The sequence below is a fragment of the Orycteropus afer genome, unplaced genomic scaffold (assembly GCF_000298275.1).
Source record: "Orycteropus afer afer isolate SDZICR_OR568_19922 unplaced genomic scaffold, OryAfe1.0 scaffold00355, whole genome shotgun sequence".
In the NCBI taxonomy this organism is placed as follows: domain Eukaryota; kingdom Metazoa; phylum Chordata; class Mammalia; order Tubulidentata; family Orycteropodidae; genus Orycteropus; species Orycteropus afer.
The window spans coordinates 2,170,533-2,185,192 of NW_006921942.1; the positions used below are offsets into that span (position 1 = coordinate 2,170,533).

Genomic DNA, 14,660 nt, shown 5'->3' on the forward strand with positions numbered 1-14,660 from the left:
GAGCTGGACCCCAAGGTTGAGGGGCTTTCACCCAGCCCCTAGAGCCTGGCACTTTGAACTTGGACTTAAAGCCTCCAAATTGTAAGAATAAATTCCTGTTTGTTAAGGCCATCCCATTTCTGGTATTTTCTTGTCAGAGTGGCACTAGGTAACCAGAACAGAATTTGGTACTGGGAGCGGGGTCCTTCCTCAAAGGGACCTGGCCTCCCCTTCATTCAAGGAGTTGTGGGTCTGTAAACTGACTCAAGTCTGGGAATTGATTGAGAGGTCATGCCTCTGTATTCTGGTGATTCAATCTAGATTGCTGTTCACGTGATCTAGAATTCTTCTGTCTATACAGATCAAGTAAATATTTAGTAGGCTTGCCATGTATTTCACTACTAGGAACACCATGAGCAAGTAGCCAATGCCATAATTCCACATGAGTCAGACTATTCTGAGTACTGTTCTGACTCTGCTGTCCATTATGGTAACTACGCCCACCTTGCATTTGTCGATTTGGCCCCTACTACCAAGGGGTCCAATCAGCCCCATCGTAGTTAAGTGTCTTAGTTCAATTAGGGCAGTTCCCACTGTCAAATCAGGTTTACATGAAATAGCAATCACAGCAGTCTCCAAGGATGCTGGAGCTCCCTTCACAAATTTATTCCTCACGGTACTGGTGAAAGGCATGTCTTCTGGACTCTCCATTTCTGGCTCTAGGGATCTAATCTGATAAACCCATTCTAACAGGCCAATTTCCCTAAGCCTCTGGATACCTTCTTCTACATTATATCAAGGCAGGTCTGTACTTCAACTTGACTTAAGGTAGGCCACTGCATAATCCATGCCTCAGTAAACCAACCAAATTAACTATTAGATCCTTTCTTAACCTCTTGAGATGAAACACTGAATGAAGAATCCGTACTTAGTGGGCCTAAATCAATAAACTCAGACTGATCCAATCTTACATTCCTTGCAGCATTATCCCACACCCTCAGCAGCCATTCCCATACATATTCTCCAGCTTTCTGTCTGTACATGTTGGCAAAATCAAGTAGTTCTTTTTGGGTGTAGAGTACCACCTCCAAAGGCCATGGCCCTACCCTTTCAGGCTGAGGCAGCTCTGCTTCCATTTCCTTGGTCTCTCTGCTTCTGCCAATCAATGCCGAAGGCAACCCACTCTGCAGGAAATCTTCCTGTCCAAAAAGCACTCAGCTTTTTTGCTCCATGGGCCGGCCAACCTGCTACTCCATTTCATGCTGATCTTTTCTACCAATTAATGCCCAAAGGCAACCCACTCCGCCAGTAAGCCGTCTACCTAATGGCACCCGGCTTTCTCCTCCGTGGGCTGGTAAGGCTGTCGCTGTCTCATGCCGGTTCTCTCGGCTCTGCTCCTGCCGTCTCTCATGCTGGTCTCTGGGCTCTGCTCCTGCCATCTCTCATGCTGGTCTCTTGCCGTCTGTCCTGCAATCTGTCATGCCGTATGCCGGGTTCTCTCTGCCAGGGTCTCAGGTCAAGGACGCACTCCACTCCTGTTTCCACATTGTAGGTATCTGTCAGAGCAGCACCCCACTCTCTTGGTACCAAATTCTGTTCTGGTTACCTAGTGTCTCTCTGACAAGAAAATACCAGAAATGGGATGGCCTGAACAAACAGGAGTTTATTCTTACAATTTGGAGACTTTAAGTCCAAATTCAAAGTGCCAGGTTCTAGGGGCTGGGTGAAAGCCCCTTAACCTTGGGGTCCAGCTCTGCCTCCTGCTCCCGGCCTGCTGAAGCTGGAGGCATTTCTTCACTCAGACAACTGCTGGCTGCTGAGGCTGAGAAGCCCCAAAGTTGACAAGTAAAAAGGCACAGTCCCGATGTTACCAATACTTTGTACTTCAGGACAGATCTTGAAACATCCTTTGTGATGATGAATACCACACCATTCCTCTTCCAATTGTCATTCTCAGCACAGAAGTTGTCTGATTCAAAATGGCCAAAACCCATCCATTTCAGCTCACTAATGCCTAGGATATCAATCTTTATGGGTTCCATTTCATTTTTGACAGCTTCCAATTTTCCTAGATTCATACTTCGTACATTCCACATTCTAATTATTAATGGATGTTTGCAGTTGTTTCTCCTCAAGTTAATTGAGTCATGCCATGTCAGCAAATGGAGTCTCAAAAGCTTTACTTTACCTGTATCAGTAAGGTTGGTCCTACTCTGATGATGCAGCTCTTTTTTAGTTGTATTTTGAAAGCCTTCTGACCTAAGGGCTTGTACTCCTGCACTATATTAGATAATGTTTCCGGGCTATTCATAAAGTTGCACAGTAACATATCAGACAGTGTTTCTCTGCTATTCATAAGGTTTTCCATGGCCAATTCTTTGAGAAATGGATGGCCTCTTCTTTCTTCCTACTCTGTCTCAGTCTGTAAGCTGCACTGAAATCTGTGCACCATGTGCAACCCTGCCAGCAGCACTTGAAACACCAGTGCCACAGTCTCAAGCCTCATAGCAATATGCAAGCCACAAAAGTATGACAAAATGACAGACAAGTTTGTTTCCCTTAGCTGTTCAAAACCTCTCTGCCCTCCCCTCACCTGGATCCCTGGTGCTGCTCTGCTCTGTCATCCCCCTGGCTTTTCTTTTCCCTGCTTACCTGCCTGGTGGGGATAGGGCCTGGATCCCTTCCCTTGATTCCTGGCTGCTGCTCTGCTCTGTTGTCCCCTCTGGCAAGCCATTTTCCCCTGCTTTGCTGCCTGGTGAGGACTGGGCTTGGGGCCCTCCCTTACCTGGATCCCTGGCTGCTGCTCTGCTCTGTCATCCCCTCTGGCTTCTCTAACAGAAGTAGTTCCTTTACTTTATGAAGAAGGAATGACAGAATTCAAATTTCCTATTTTGTAACCATAATGAACTTACAGATCTAGGTCAGGGGTCAGTAAACTACAGCCAGCAGGCCACTACTTGTTTTTGTAAATAGTTTTATTGGAACACGGTTATTCCTTTTTATTTATATATTGTTTACAGCTGTTTTCATGTTACAAAGACAAAGATGAATAATTTTAACAAAGTATGTATGACTTACAATCCCAAAACAGTTACTGTCTCACTCTTTAAAAAATTTATTGACCTTGATCTAGACAATGAGCTAGATCATTGGGCTGCTACATGATAGAGACAACTAGACCACATAGGCTTCCTCTCAGAATATCACCACATAAGAATACTCTTAGGAAAAACTGAACCTGAACCTGATCAGGCTGCTGGACTGAGCTAACAATTTCTAGAAAATAAAGGATAGAGGAACATGTTAAATGATAAATGATACTACAGAGATACAATCTATAAAATATAATTATAAAAAAATTACAAATGACTTAGTTTTCAGAAAATAAATTTCAAGAAAAAAAATGAGAGGGAGGGAAAATAGACTGAAAGAAACTTAAGGGACATAATTGCAATATGAATCTTATCTGGATCCTAATTTAAAGAAACTGCAAGAGAGAGGAAAAAGCAGACACACAGATAATCAAGAAAAGTAAAACACTGATATTTATTGACATTAAGGAATTATTATTAGTTTATTTACATGTGATAATAGTATTGTGGTTATTTAAAATTTTTTTCTCATCTTTCAGAGGTACATACTAAGATATTTAATAATAAAATGATAGTATGTTTGAGCAAATGATCAAGAGGGGAATGGGAAGTGTGCACAGGTACAGATAAAACAAGAATGATTGTGTGGATAATTACCAAGGATCAAGGACACATTGATATTTACTGTTTTATTCTCTCTACTTTTATGTATGTTTGAAAATTTGCACTATAAGCAATTTTTTAAAATGGGGGTAAATGTTAATCAATTACCTGGGGGGAAGAGGCTCTTTCAATTGATACATGCCCTCTAACCCTCAATTAATCCAACAAAGCTTCCTGAAGGGAACATAGCCCATGCCCAGTAACTTATCTTCTTTTAGTCTCCATTGAGACTCACTCTAATACTGATTGACAGTAACTGATGGGATGGGTATACTGAGGTATACTGATCAGAAAAAAAAGTGAATCTAATGTGGAGGAAAAAACTCTAGTGGGATTACTAGTTTAAGTAAAATAAAGCCATTTCCTTATAAAGAATAAACTCAAAGTGAGAAAATCCCAAGGGACCAATGAGAATTTAGAGGAAAAGAGACAAAGGACCCTTAACAAGATTTCTGATAATGTGAGATTTTTTCTCACCTTTTCTCATCATCATAAGATTTGGTGTAAACTTTTATGTTTGTTTATTTTGAGCTGGGTTAAATAGCAAAACCACCTTACATTTTCTCACTAAGAGTAAATGGAAACTGGCAAAGATGAAGGGGGTGGTTTGTTGTTAGAAAAAGAAACCATTTAAAAGAAGCTTGGATTTCATAAACTAATGTGGAGATGGAGATGTCTAGATTTTATAACTCATTCATTAAGACAAGTCCAATTTTTGGATTATTTGAAAAAGAAGGGATAGGCAGAGGGCCCTCTTGGCTTTACCATAATGGGATGTACAGTGTTTGTAAGCTAACTAATTGGCTAGGGAGGATCAGGGTCCAATTACTCACCCAAAGGAGGCTGCAGCATACCCCCATTCTTCTCACAGTTCCCAATAGGCTGGATTTCAGCTGAGTCAACCAGTCGCCAAAAGTCATTCTTGTTGTCACTTCCATCAAGGCGCAGGCGAAGGCGGGCACCTGTCAGTCCAACCACTGTGGCAATGCAGGTGGATGTGGTGTTCCTGGGGTCCTGTGCTTCCAATTTCATGCTTATCTTGAATTCGTTGCTTGGAGGTGTGTAGGACTGAGGAGAACAACCCATAGGGATTAGGTTGACTGAGAGTAAACCTCATTTTCAGTAAGAATGTTAAGAGATGGAACCAGAAAAGTTATGCTTTTTTTGGTCAGACCTGGGCCTACTATCCCTCAATATTATACTTAGGAAGGGTTTCATGCAAAAGGAACACAGGGAAAAACAATTAACTTTTTCAATAAAGCATCAAATTTACCTCATATCAGCAAGAAAAGGACAAGACTATTTCACAGGGTTGTTACTTAAATGGTTTCTCAATCTATCTTTTCTCCAACTCCCTATTCCTCCAGGCATTCATAACTTTTTCTTTTCAGAATAGGAAGCTTTTCAGTATATTAATCTATACATCCACCACGCAGACCGACTACTGGAATTGTTTTTTTCTTATTTTGAAGTTAATTCATAAATCATATTTTTTAACCCCTTTGAGTTATAATATAATAGATATACAATAAACTTTATACTTTGGTTAAGTCTTGATATATTTATACACCCATGACACTGTCACCCATGACACTATCAAATCATCACCACAATCAAAATAATGAACATGTTCATCACTTTTTAGTTCTTTCACGTCCCTTTGTCATCCCTCCCAGAGCACTATCCATGGGCAACCACTATCTACTTTCTGATACTGCACACTGATTTGCATTTTTTAGTCTTGGATAGAATCTATATTATGTACTCATTTTTGGATAGATTCTTCCACTCAGAGTAATTATTCTAAGATTCATCCATGTTGTTGAGCACATCAATAATTCATTCATTTTTATTGCTGAGTAGTAAACCACGTTGATAGACATTTGGTTTATTTCCTGTTTTTTGGTATTAGAAGTAAAGCTACTATGCACAGTCATATACAAATCTTATATGGAAATATGCTTTCTTTTCTCTTGAGTAGATATCTAGATGTGGAATGGCTAGATTATATGGTAGGTATGTTTAATGCAAATATTTTAACATTCAACCTTCTAAAATGTATAATTCAGTGGGTTTTAGTATATTCACATTTTCATTACTCCTAAAAGATACCTCATGCCCATTAGCAGTCACTCCTCACTCAGACCAGCCTCAGACACCCATTAATCTATTTTCTATTTCTACATATTTGCCTATTCCAAACATTTCATATAAACAGAAACATATAATATATGGCCAATATTTGAATGACTTCTTTCTTTTAACATAATGTTTTTTTTTTTTACAGTCTATCCAAGGAGCTCTGTGGTATAGGGGATAAAGCATTTGGCTGCTAACCGGAACATCAGTGGTTCAAACCCATCAGCTGCTCAGCAGAAGGAAGATGGGCAATCTACATTCTTTATATATTCTAGGCACATGTTCCTTATCAGATATATAACTTGCAAATATTTTCTCCCATTGTATAGGTTCTCTTGTTAATTTTCTTGATGGTGTTCTTTGAAGCACAAAAGTTTCTGATTTTGATGAAGTCCATTTTCTTTTGTCACTTGTGCTTCTGGTGTCATATCTAATACACTACTGCCTAATCTAAGGTCAGGAAGATTTACTCCTATGTTTTCTTCTATGAGTTTTATAGTTTTAGCTCTTAAAGTTAGGTCTAGGATTCACTGGGAGTTAATTTTTAAATATGGTATGGGCATAGGCTCCTTCTTGAGTTTCTTGCATGTGGACATCCAGTTGTCCCTACATCAGTTGTTGAAAATTCCATTGAACTGTCTCAGCACCTTTACTGAACATCAATTGACCATAAATGTATGGTTTTATTGCTGGACTCTAAATTCTATCCCACTGGTCTATATAACTATCCCTATGCCAGTAACACAAGGTACCATAATAGCTTTATGGTGAGTTTTTAAACTGGAAAATGTGAGTTCACCAACTCTGTTCTTTTCAAGATTGTTTGGCCTATTCTGGTTCCCTTACATTTCTAAAATGAATTTTTGAATCAACTTGCCAATTTCTACAAAAAAGGCAGCTAGGTTTTAAATAGGGATTGTGATGAATTTACAGATCAATTCGGGGATTACTGCCATCAGATACTTGTGATTTGCCAGTATTCTTGCCCAGTCTGTGGCTTGTATTTTCCTTTTCTTACCAGTGTCTTCACGAAAAAGAGGAAGACCTTACCAAGAAAAATTGACAAAGTAGCTGTGATGATGGGCTCACACAGGGCAGCAACTGGGAGGATGGCACAGGACTGGGCAATACTGCATTCTGTTTGCACACAGGGTTCATACGAGTCAGAACTGATTCAATGGTACCTAACAACAACAACAAGCAGTGTCTTCTGAAGAGCAGAAGCTCTTAATTTTGACAAAGTTCACTGTAGCGATTTTTTAAAAAAATCAATCATACTTTGGGTCAGGTATTTTCTAAAGTTTTAAGTTTTACATGTTTGTTAGTTTATTCCTAAAGAGTAAATTTTTTGCTGTTGCAAATAAGAGTTTCACTTCCATTGTATTTTCTAATTGGTCACTTTTAACTAGTGAGTAAAATGTTGGCTTTAGCAACACGGTATAATTTTTTTTTTTTTTTTCAAATCAAGGCTGTATTACTCAATTTCTAGTTTACTGAATATAATTTTTGCTACCAAATTATCTTCTAAAGTAATTGAAACACTTTACCTTTTCACCAGTAGTGTATGAAAGTTCTATTTTCTCTGTATCCTTGCCACCATTTGACATGGTGGGTCTTTTTAATCTGAGCCATTTAAATAAATGTTTAGTGCTATGTCATTGTGGTTTTCTGTTTTCCTGATGAATAATAACGTTAAACATCTACTCATGTACTTGTCATCATATATTTTCTTTGGTGAATTATTTGTTCTCATCTTTCAATCTGGATTCCTTTTCTTAGTTTCTCTGGCTTAAATATATTGATAGTACAATGTTGAATAGAAGTGGAAAGAGTAAACATGCTTATCTTGTTACTGATCTTAGGGGGAAAAACATTTAGTCTTTCCCCATTAAGAATGATTTTTCGTAGATACCCTATATCAGATATATCACTCTTCCTTCTACTTCTAGTTTACTAAAAGTTATTATCAAGAATGAACACTGGATTATGTCAAATGCTTTTTTCTGCATCTACTGAGATCATCGTTTTTTATACTTTAGTTAGTTCATATGATGAATTACACTGATTGATTTTTGAATGTTAAACCAACTCTGCATTCCTGGAATTAGCCCCACGTGGTCAAGATAAATTACTATTTTTAAATATTGTTGGATTTGAATTCCTAAAATTTTGTTTACAATTTTCACACGCATTTTCACGTAGGATACTGTTTGTAGTTGTCTTTTCTTTCAATATCCCTGACAGGTTTTAGTATTCAAGAAATGTTTGCCTCATAGAATGAGTTGGGAGTTCTGTCTCTTATATTTTCTGAAAGTCTGTGGAGAATCTGTACATTTTTCTTTTAATGTTTGGAAATATTTACCAGTGAAGTCATCTGGGCCTGGAATTTTTTATGGGAAAGGTTTTAACTACAAATTCAATTTCTTAATAGTAACAGTGCTATTCTGATTCTCTATTTTCTTTGAGAGAGCTTTGGTAATTTATGTCATGCTTAGAAATTAACCACTTCATCAAATTTGTCAAATTTAAAGGCATACATTTGTTCATAACTGTGGTAGGCTATGTTTGTGTGTCAACTTGGCTAGGCCTGATTAAGTAGCTGGGCAGCTGGTGGTAGTTATTCCCCATGATGAGACTGATAATCAACTCCATGGTGGGATCTACCACCAGCAGCTGAGTAGCTGCCTTTGGGATGTGGTCTGCTTCCTGTATATAAGGAGAAGCCTTGGGAATGGTCTCTAGCTTATGGCATGCTTGGACCCTGCATGAGCTGTGTCATTGTTCAGCAGCCTGCCATGCTCTGCCGACCTGGGGACTTACAATGGTCTTGAATTAATGGCCTGCCATGTGGTTTGGTAACATCAGGACTGTGCCATTTTATTTGTTGACTTCAGGCTTGTTAGCCTCAGCAGCCACTAGCTGCCTGAGTAAAGTGATGCCTCTAGCTTCAGTGGGCTGGGAGCAAGAAGCAGAGCTGAAGCCCAAGGCTGAGGGGCTTTCACACAGCCCCTAGAGGCTGGCACTTTGAACTTGGACTTAAAGCTCCAAATTGTGAGAGAATAAACTCCTGTTTGTTAAGGCCATTCCATTTGTGGTATATTCTTGTCAGAGCAGCACTAGGTAACCAGAACAATGTTGCTGTTGTTGTTGTGTGCCGTCAAGTCGGCCCCGACTCATAGCGACCCCTCTTTGGGTTTCCGAGGCAGCATCACTACAGAAGTAGGATTGCCCAACCTTCCTTCCAAGGAGTGGCTGGTGGGTTTGAACTGCCAGCCTTCTGGTTAGCAGTCAAGTGCTTTAGCCACTATGCTACCAGAGCTCCTATCAGAACAATAACAATCCTTTATTCCCTCTTAATATCAGGAACGGGATAGTCATTCCTGATATTGGTAATTTATGTCTTCTCTCTTTTACTCCTAGTCAGTCCAGCTAGAGGTTTATCACTTTTATTGATCTTGACAAAAAAACTAGTTTCAATGATATTCTCTACAATTTTGTTTTGTTTGTTATATTTCATTAATTTCTGCTCTGATCTATGTCCTTTTCTCTGCTTCCTTTGAATTTAACTTGCTCTTTCCTCCTATTAAGGTGGAAACTGAAGTCATTGACTTGGGACCTTTCTTTCTTTTCTAACATCTGCTTAATGTGATAAATCCCTCCTAAGTACTGCTTTAGCAGGATCCCACAAATTCCCCTAAGTTTTGCTTTTATTTTCATTCAGATCAAAGTACTTTCTAATATCTCTTTTGATTTCTAATGCCCATGGGCTATTTAGAAATGTGCCAGTTAAATTTCTAAATATTTAGAGATTTTCCAGATAACTTTCAGTTATTGATTTCTAATTTAATTCTATTGTAATCAGAGAACATACTTTGTATTACTTGAATTCTTTTAAATTTATCAAGTCTCGTTTTATGGTCCAGAATATGTCTATCATGGTAAGTTTTCTGTATGTAATTGAATATATTCCACTATTTTGGGGTAGACCAACCAGGCACTACTCAGAAGGAGGGTTGGGCAATCTACTTCCATAGTGATACTGCCTCGGAAACCTAAGGATGGGTCACTATGAGTCGGATCGGACTCAAAGGCAATGAGTTGAGTTTTGTTTTATTGTTGGGTGTTGTTGTTGTTGTTATGTGCCATCGAGTTGGACCTGACTCATAGCGACCCCACCTTGGGTTTCTGAGGTAGTATCACTATGGAGGTAGATTGCCCATCTTCCTTCCAAGGAGTGGCTGGTGGGTTTGAACCGCCAGCCTTCTGGTTAGCAGTCAAGTGCCTTAGGCACTATGTTACCAGAGCACCCTATTGTTGCGTAGTGTTCTGTATATGTCAACTAAGTCAGGTTGGATGCTAGTGCTGTTCAAATATAGGATATACTTGCCGATTTTCTTCAGAGAAAGAAGAGAATGACTGATGATAGATAAATCCTATCTATAGTCTATTCTATGCTATCTATATCCATGGAAGCAGCAGTCAAGAAATCAGATGGCAAACTGCATTGGGCAAATCTGCTGCAAAAGACCTCTTTTAAGTGTTAAAAAGCAAAGATATCACTTTCAAGACTAAAGTGCACCTGACCCAAGCCTTGGTATTTTCAATAGCCTCATATGCATGTCAAAGCTAGACAATGAATCAGGAATATTGAAAAAGAATTGATGCATTTAAATTATGATGCTGAGGAATACTGAAAATACCATGGGCTGCCAGAACTAAGAACAAATCTGTCCTGGAAAAAATACAACCAGAATTCACCTTAAAAGTGAGAATGGCCAGACTTTGTCTCACGTACTTTGGTCATGTTGTCAGAAGGGACCAGTCCCTGGAGAAGATATCATGTTTGGTAAAGTATAGGGTCAGTGAAAGAGAGGAAGACCTTCAACAAGATGGACTGAGGTGGCTGCAACAATGGGCTCAAGCATAGCAAAGACTGTGAGGATGGAGCAGGACTAGACAGTGTTTTGTTCTGTTGTGCGTGGTGTTGATAAGAGATGGAGCCGGCTCATTGGCACCTAACAACATAGATAAATTGTGGATTTATATTTATATTCTAGTTCTACAGGTTTTGCTTCATGTAAGGATTGTCTGAGCCCTTTATCATTATGAAATGACCATCTTTATCCTGGTGATATTCTTTGCTCTGAAATCTACCTTGATATTAGTACAGCTATTTTGAATCTCTCATTACAGTTGTCAGCATAAGGAACTCTGGTGGCAGAGTGGTTCAAACCCACCTGTCACTCCACAGAAGGAAGATGGGGCAATCTACTTCTGTAAAGATTACCACCTTGGAAACCCAATGGGGGTTGGGATGAGTCAGAATTGACTCAATGGCAGTGGGTTTGGTTTGGTTTATTCTCAGCATAGCATACCTTTTTTCATTCTCTTTTTTTAACTATTTGGTTCTTTATATTTAAAGTGCAATATAAACCTAGGTAATATAAACCTAGGTCTACTTTGTATGCATTTTATGACAATCTTAACCTTTTAATTGGAGTATTTAGATAATTTACATTTAATGTGATTATTGACATATCTGATTTTAAATCTACCATCTTGATATTTGTTTCTAGCTTTAAAAATGTGCTGTTACCTTTTTCCTCTTTTAAACTGGTTTTTATGATTATGTTGACTTCCTAGCTGTAACTCTGTGTGTTGTCATTTAGTAGTTATTTTAGGGTTTACAGCACACATTTTTTACTTCGGTTTATTGTAAATCATATTTCACTTTTTCATGAGCAACAGAAGAATGTTACAATACTACACTTAAACAGTTAGCAGTATACCTAAATGGTAACCTCTTCTTCTGGTCTTTAGGCTGTCATTATCATATATTTTACTTATATACCTGTTATCAATCTCATAATATACTATTATTGTTATTTACACAGTTATTTTTCATAAAGATTTAAATAATAAGAAAAACAACATATATTTACCCTTGTAATTTCCATATTTTGCTGTCCTTCATTTCTTTGTATAGATCCATAATTCCATCTGGTATATTTTCCTTCTGGTTGAAAGACTTCCTTAAACATTTATAATAGTGTGAGTCTGCTGGTATTAAATTCCTTCAGCTTTTATTATGTCTGAAATATCTGTATTTCACTTTTGTTTTTGAGAGAGTTTTACTGGGTATAGAATTCTAGGTTGACAAGTTTTTGTTTTTGTTACTTTAAAGATGTTATTCCTTGCTTCTTGCTAGCAGTGTTTCCAACAAGAAATGTCACGTCATTTTTATCACTGTTCCCTAGTATGTAAAGTGTCATCCACCTCCACCACTGCCCCTCCCCACCTGCTTTTAAGATTTTCTCTATCACTGATTTTGAACAAATTGTTTACGGCATGTCTCAGTGTAGTTTTCTTCTTATTCTTTTTTCTGAGATTCATTGAGATTCTTGGTTTTGTAGATTTAGTGTTTCTTAATTTTGAAAACTTTCAACTGATATTTCTTCAAATAGTATTTCCTGTTCCCTGTCTCTTCTCTACTTTGGGGACTCCATTTTCACGTCTATTATTAGGTCAATTGAAGTTATCACACAGCACACTGACACTTTTCATTTTTAAAAAACAACTCCCTTTTCTGTGTTTCCTTTTGAATAGTTTCTATTGTTTTGTCTTCAAGCTTACTTTTCTCCTGCCATTAATCTCAGGAATCTGTTTTTCATTTCCACACACAGTAGTTGAGTATGGGCCTTTTTTTCTATTCTCCATGCTTCTGCTTAAGTTTTAAATATATAGAATACAGTTAAAGTAATTGTTTTACTATTCTTGTCTGCTAATTCTAAGATTTGTGTAGGTTCTGAATTGGTTTTAATCTGTTAATTAGTCTCCTCATTATTGATTGTGTTTTCCTGCCTCTTTATTTACCTGGTAATTTTCCACTGGATGCCCAAATTATGAATTTTAGCATGTTGGGTACTGGATATTTTTGTTTTCCTATAAATCTTGCGCTTTCTTCTCAGATGCAATTAAGTTATTTATAACAGACTGATCTTTTTGAGTCTTGTTTCTGTAATCTGTTAAGTGAGTACAGAGCAATACTCAATCTAAGGCTAATTATCCCCCTTTACTGAGTAAGACCTTCCTGTGTATTCCACCCATACCCCATGAATTACAAGATTTTCCAAACTGGCTGGTGGGAACAAGTCCTATTCCCAGCCCTGTGTCAGTGCCTGGCTCTATTCCTTTAATCCTTTCTGATAGCTTCTTCCTTGGCTTTGGAGAGCTTCCTCACATGCAGCATGCACTGCTCAGTAGTACTCTGCTGAATACTAAAAGGGTAGACCCTTTTCAGAACTCATGATTTTCTTTCTGTGCAGCTCTCTCTTCTTTGGTATTCTGTCCTACAAACTCTAGTTGCCTTTGTTTCCTTGGACACCCAACTTTGTCTTCTCAAATTAAGGAGTCTGCTAGGCTCAACCAGGGTTCCCCTTCTCTACACCATAACATGGAAACTCTCTCAAGGAAGTAAGCTGGGATAATGTAGCGTTCACCTCATTTGTTTCCTATATCTCAGAGGTCAGTGTGCCTGGATGCTTGATCTTAAGTGACTTGAAAACTGTTGTTTAAAAATATTTTGTCTCGCAAAAGATATGAATAGACACTTTACCAAGGAGGATATTCAAGTAGCCAACAAACATATGAAGAAATGCTCACGATCATTAGCTATTAGAGAGATGCAAATCAAAACAACAATGAGATACCATCTTGCTCCAGCACTAGTAGCAAAGTTCAAGACAGAAAATAACAAATGCTGGCGAGGATGTGGAGAAATTGGGACTCTCATACACTGCTGGTGGAACTGTAAAATGGTACAACCATTGTGGAAAGCAGTATGGTGATTCCTTCAAAAGTTGGAATTAGAAATACCATTTGACCCAGCCATCCCATTACTAGGTATACACCCTAAAGAAGTGAGAGCCATGACAAGAACAGATATATGCACGCCCATGTTCATCGCAGCACTATTTACAATAGCCAAAACATGGAAACAACCTAGATGTCCATCAACTGAGGAATGGATAACCAAACTATGGTACATACACACAATGGAATACTATGCAACGCTAAAGAATAATGTAGAATCTGCAAAACACCGCATAACGTGGATGAACTTGCAGGACATTATGCTGAGTGAAATAAGTCAATCACAAAAGGACAAATATTGTATTAGTCTGTTATTGTAAAAGTTAAGGAAAGGCTTATCTATTGGAGGAAATTTTCTTTGTTGGTTACCAGGGGTGGGAGGGGAGGAGAGGGAACGCTGTTAGATAGATAGAGATAAATATTGATTTGGGTGAAGAGAAGGGCAATGTACCAAATGTGAGTGACCAATATGGCAGTGCTGAGGATGAGAAAGACATAGAGAGGTACATGGGAGGTACAGACAACAAATATGAACCCTTTTGCATATACAGTACTGAGTTGCCAGTGAAGGCAAACATGGGTATATGGACGGATAGATAGGTGGACAGGCTAAACAATTAGGTATGTCTAAATGGGGACTGTATCCAAGATCATATATAGGGTTGACAGACAATGATCCTGTAAGTTTACATGCATGATCAGAATTCCCAGGTGTACAGAGAGCTGACAAGGGGCAAGGTTGTGGTCATTGCTTGGTCACAGCCAGCTACGCAGAGTGACCGAGTAGTTGAACCTGCGGGCTTGGGACCATAGTCACAGGGCACATCAAGCTCAATTGGCATAACATACTATACAAAACATTGTTCCACCTCCTACTTTGGCGAGTAGCGACTGGGATCTTAAAAGCTAGCAAGC

General features: G+C 38.5%; 1 protein-coding gene across 1 annotated transcript in view; it reads right to left on the bottom strand.

The window, feature by feature from the left end:
* Positions 1 to 14,660, bottom strand: part of SCMH1 (Scm polycomb group protein homolog 1) — a 248,716-nt gene that overhangs the window by 198,935 nt on the left and 35,121 nt on the right. The window contains exon 4 of the mRNA XM_007952712.2: positions 4,568 to 4,802. Within this exon, the coding sequence (XP_007950903.2) occupies positions 4,568 to 4,802 (235 nt within the window). The remainder of the gene's footprint in view (positions 1 to 4,567; positions 4,803 to 14,660) is intronic.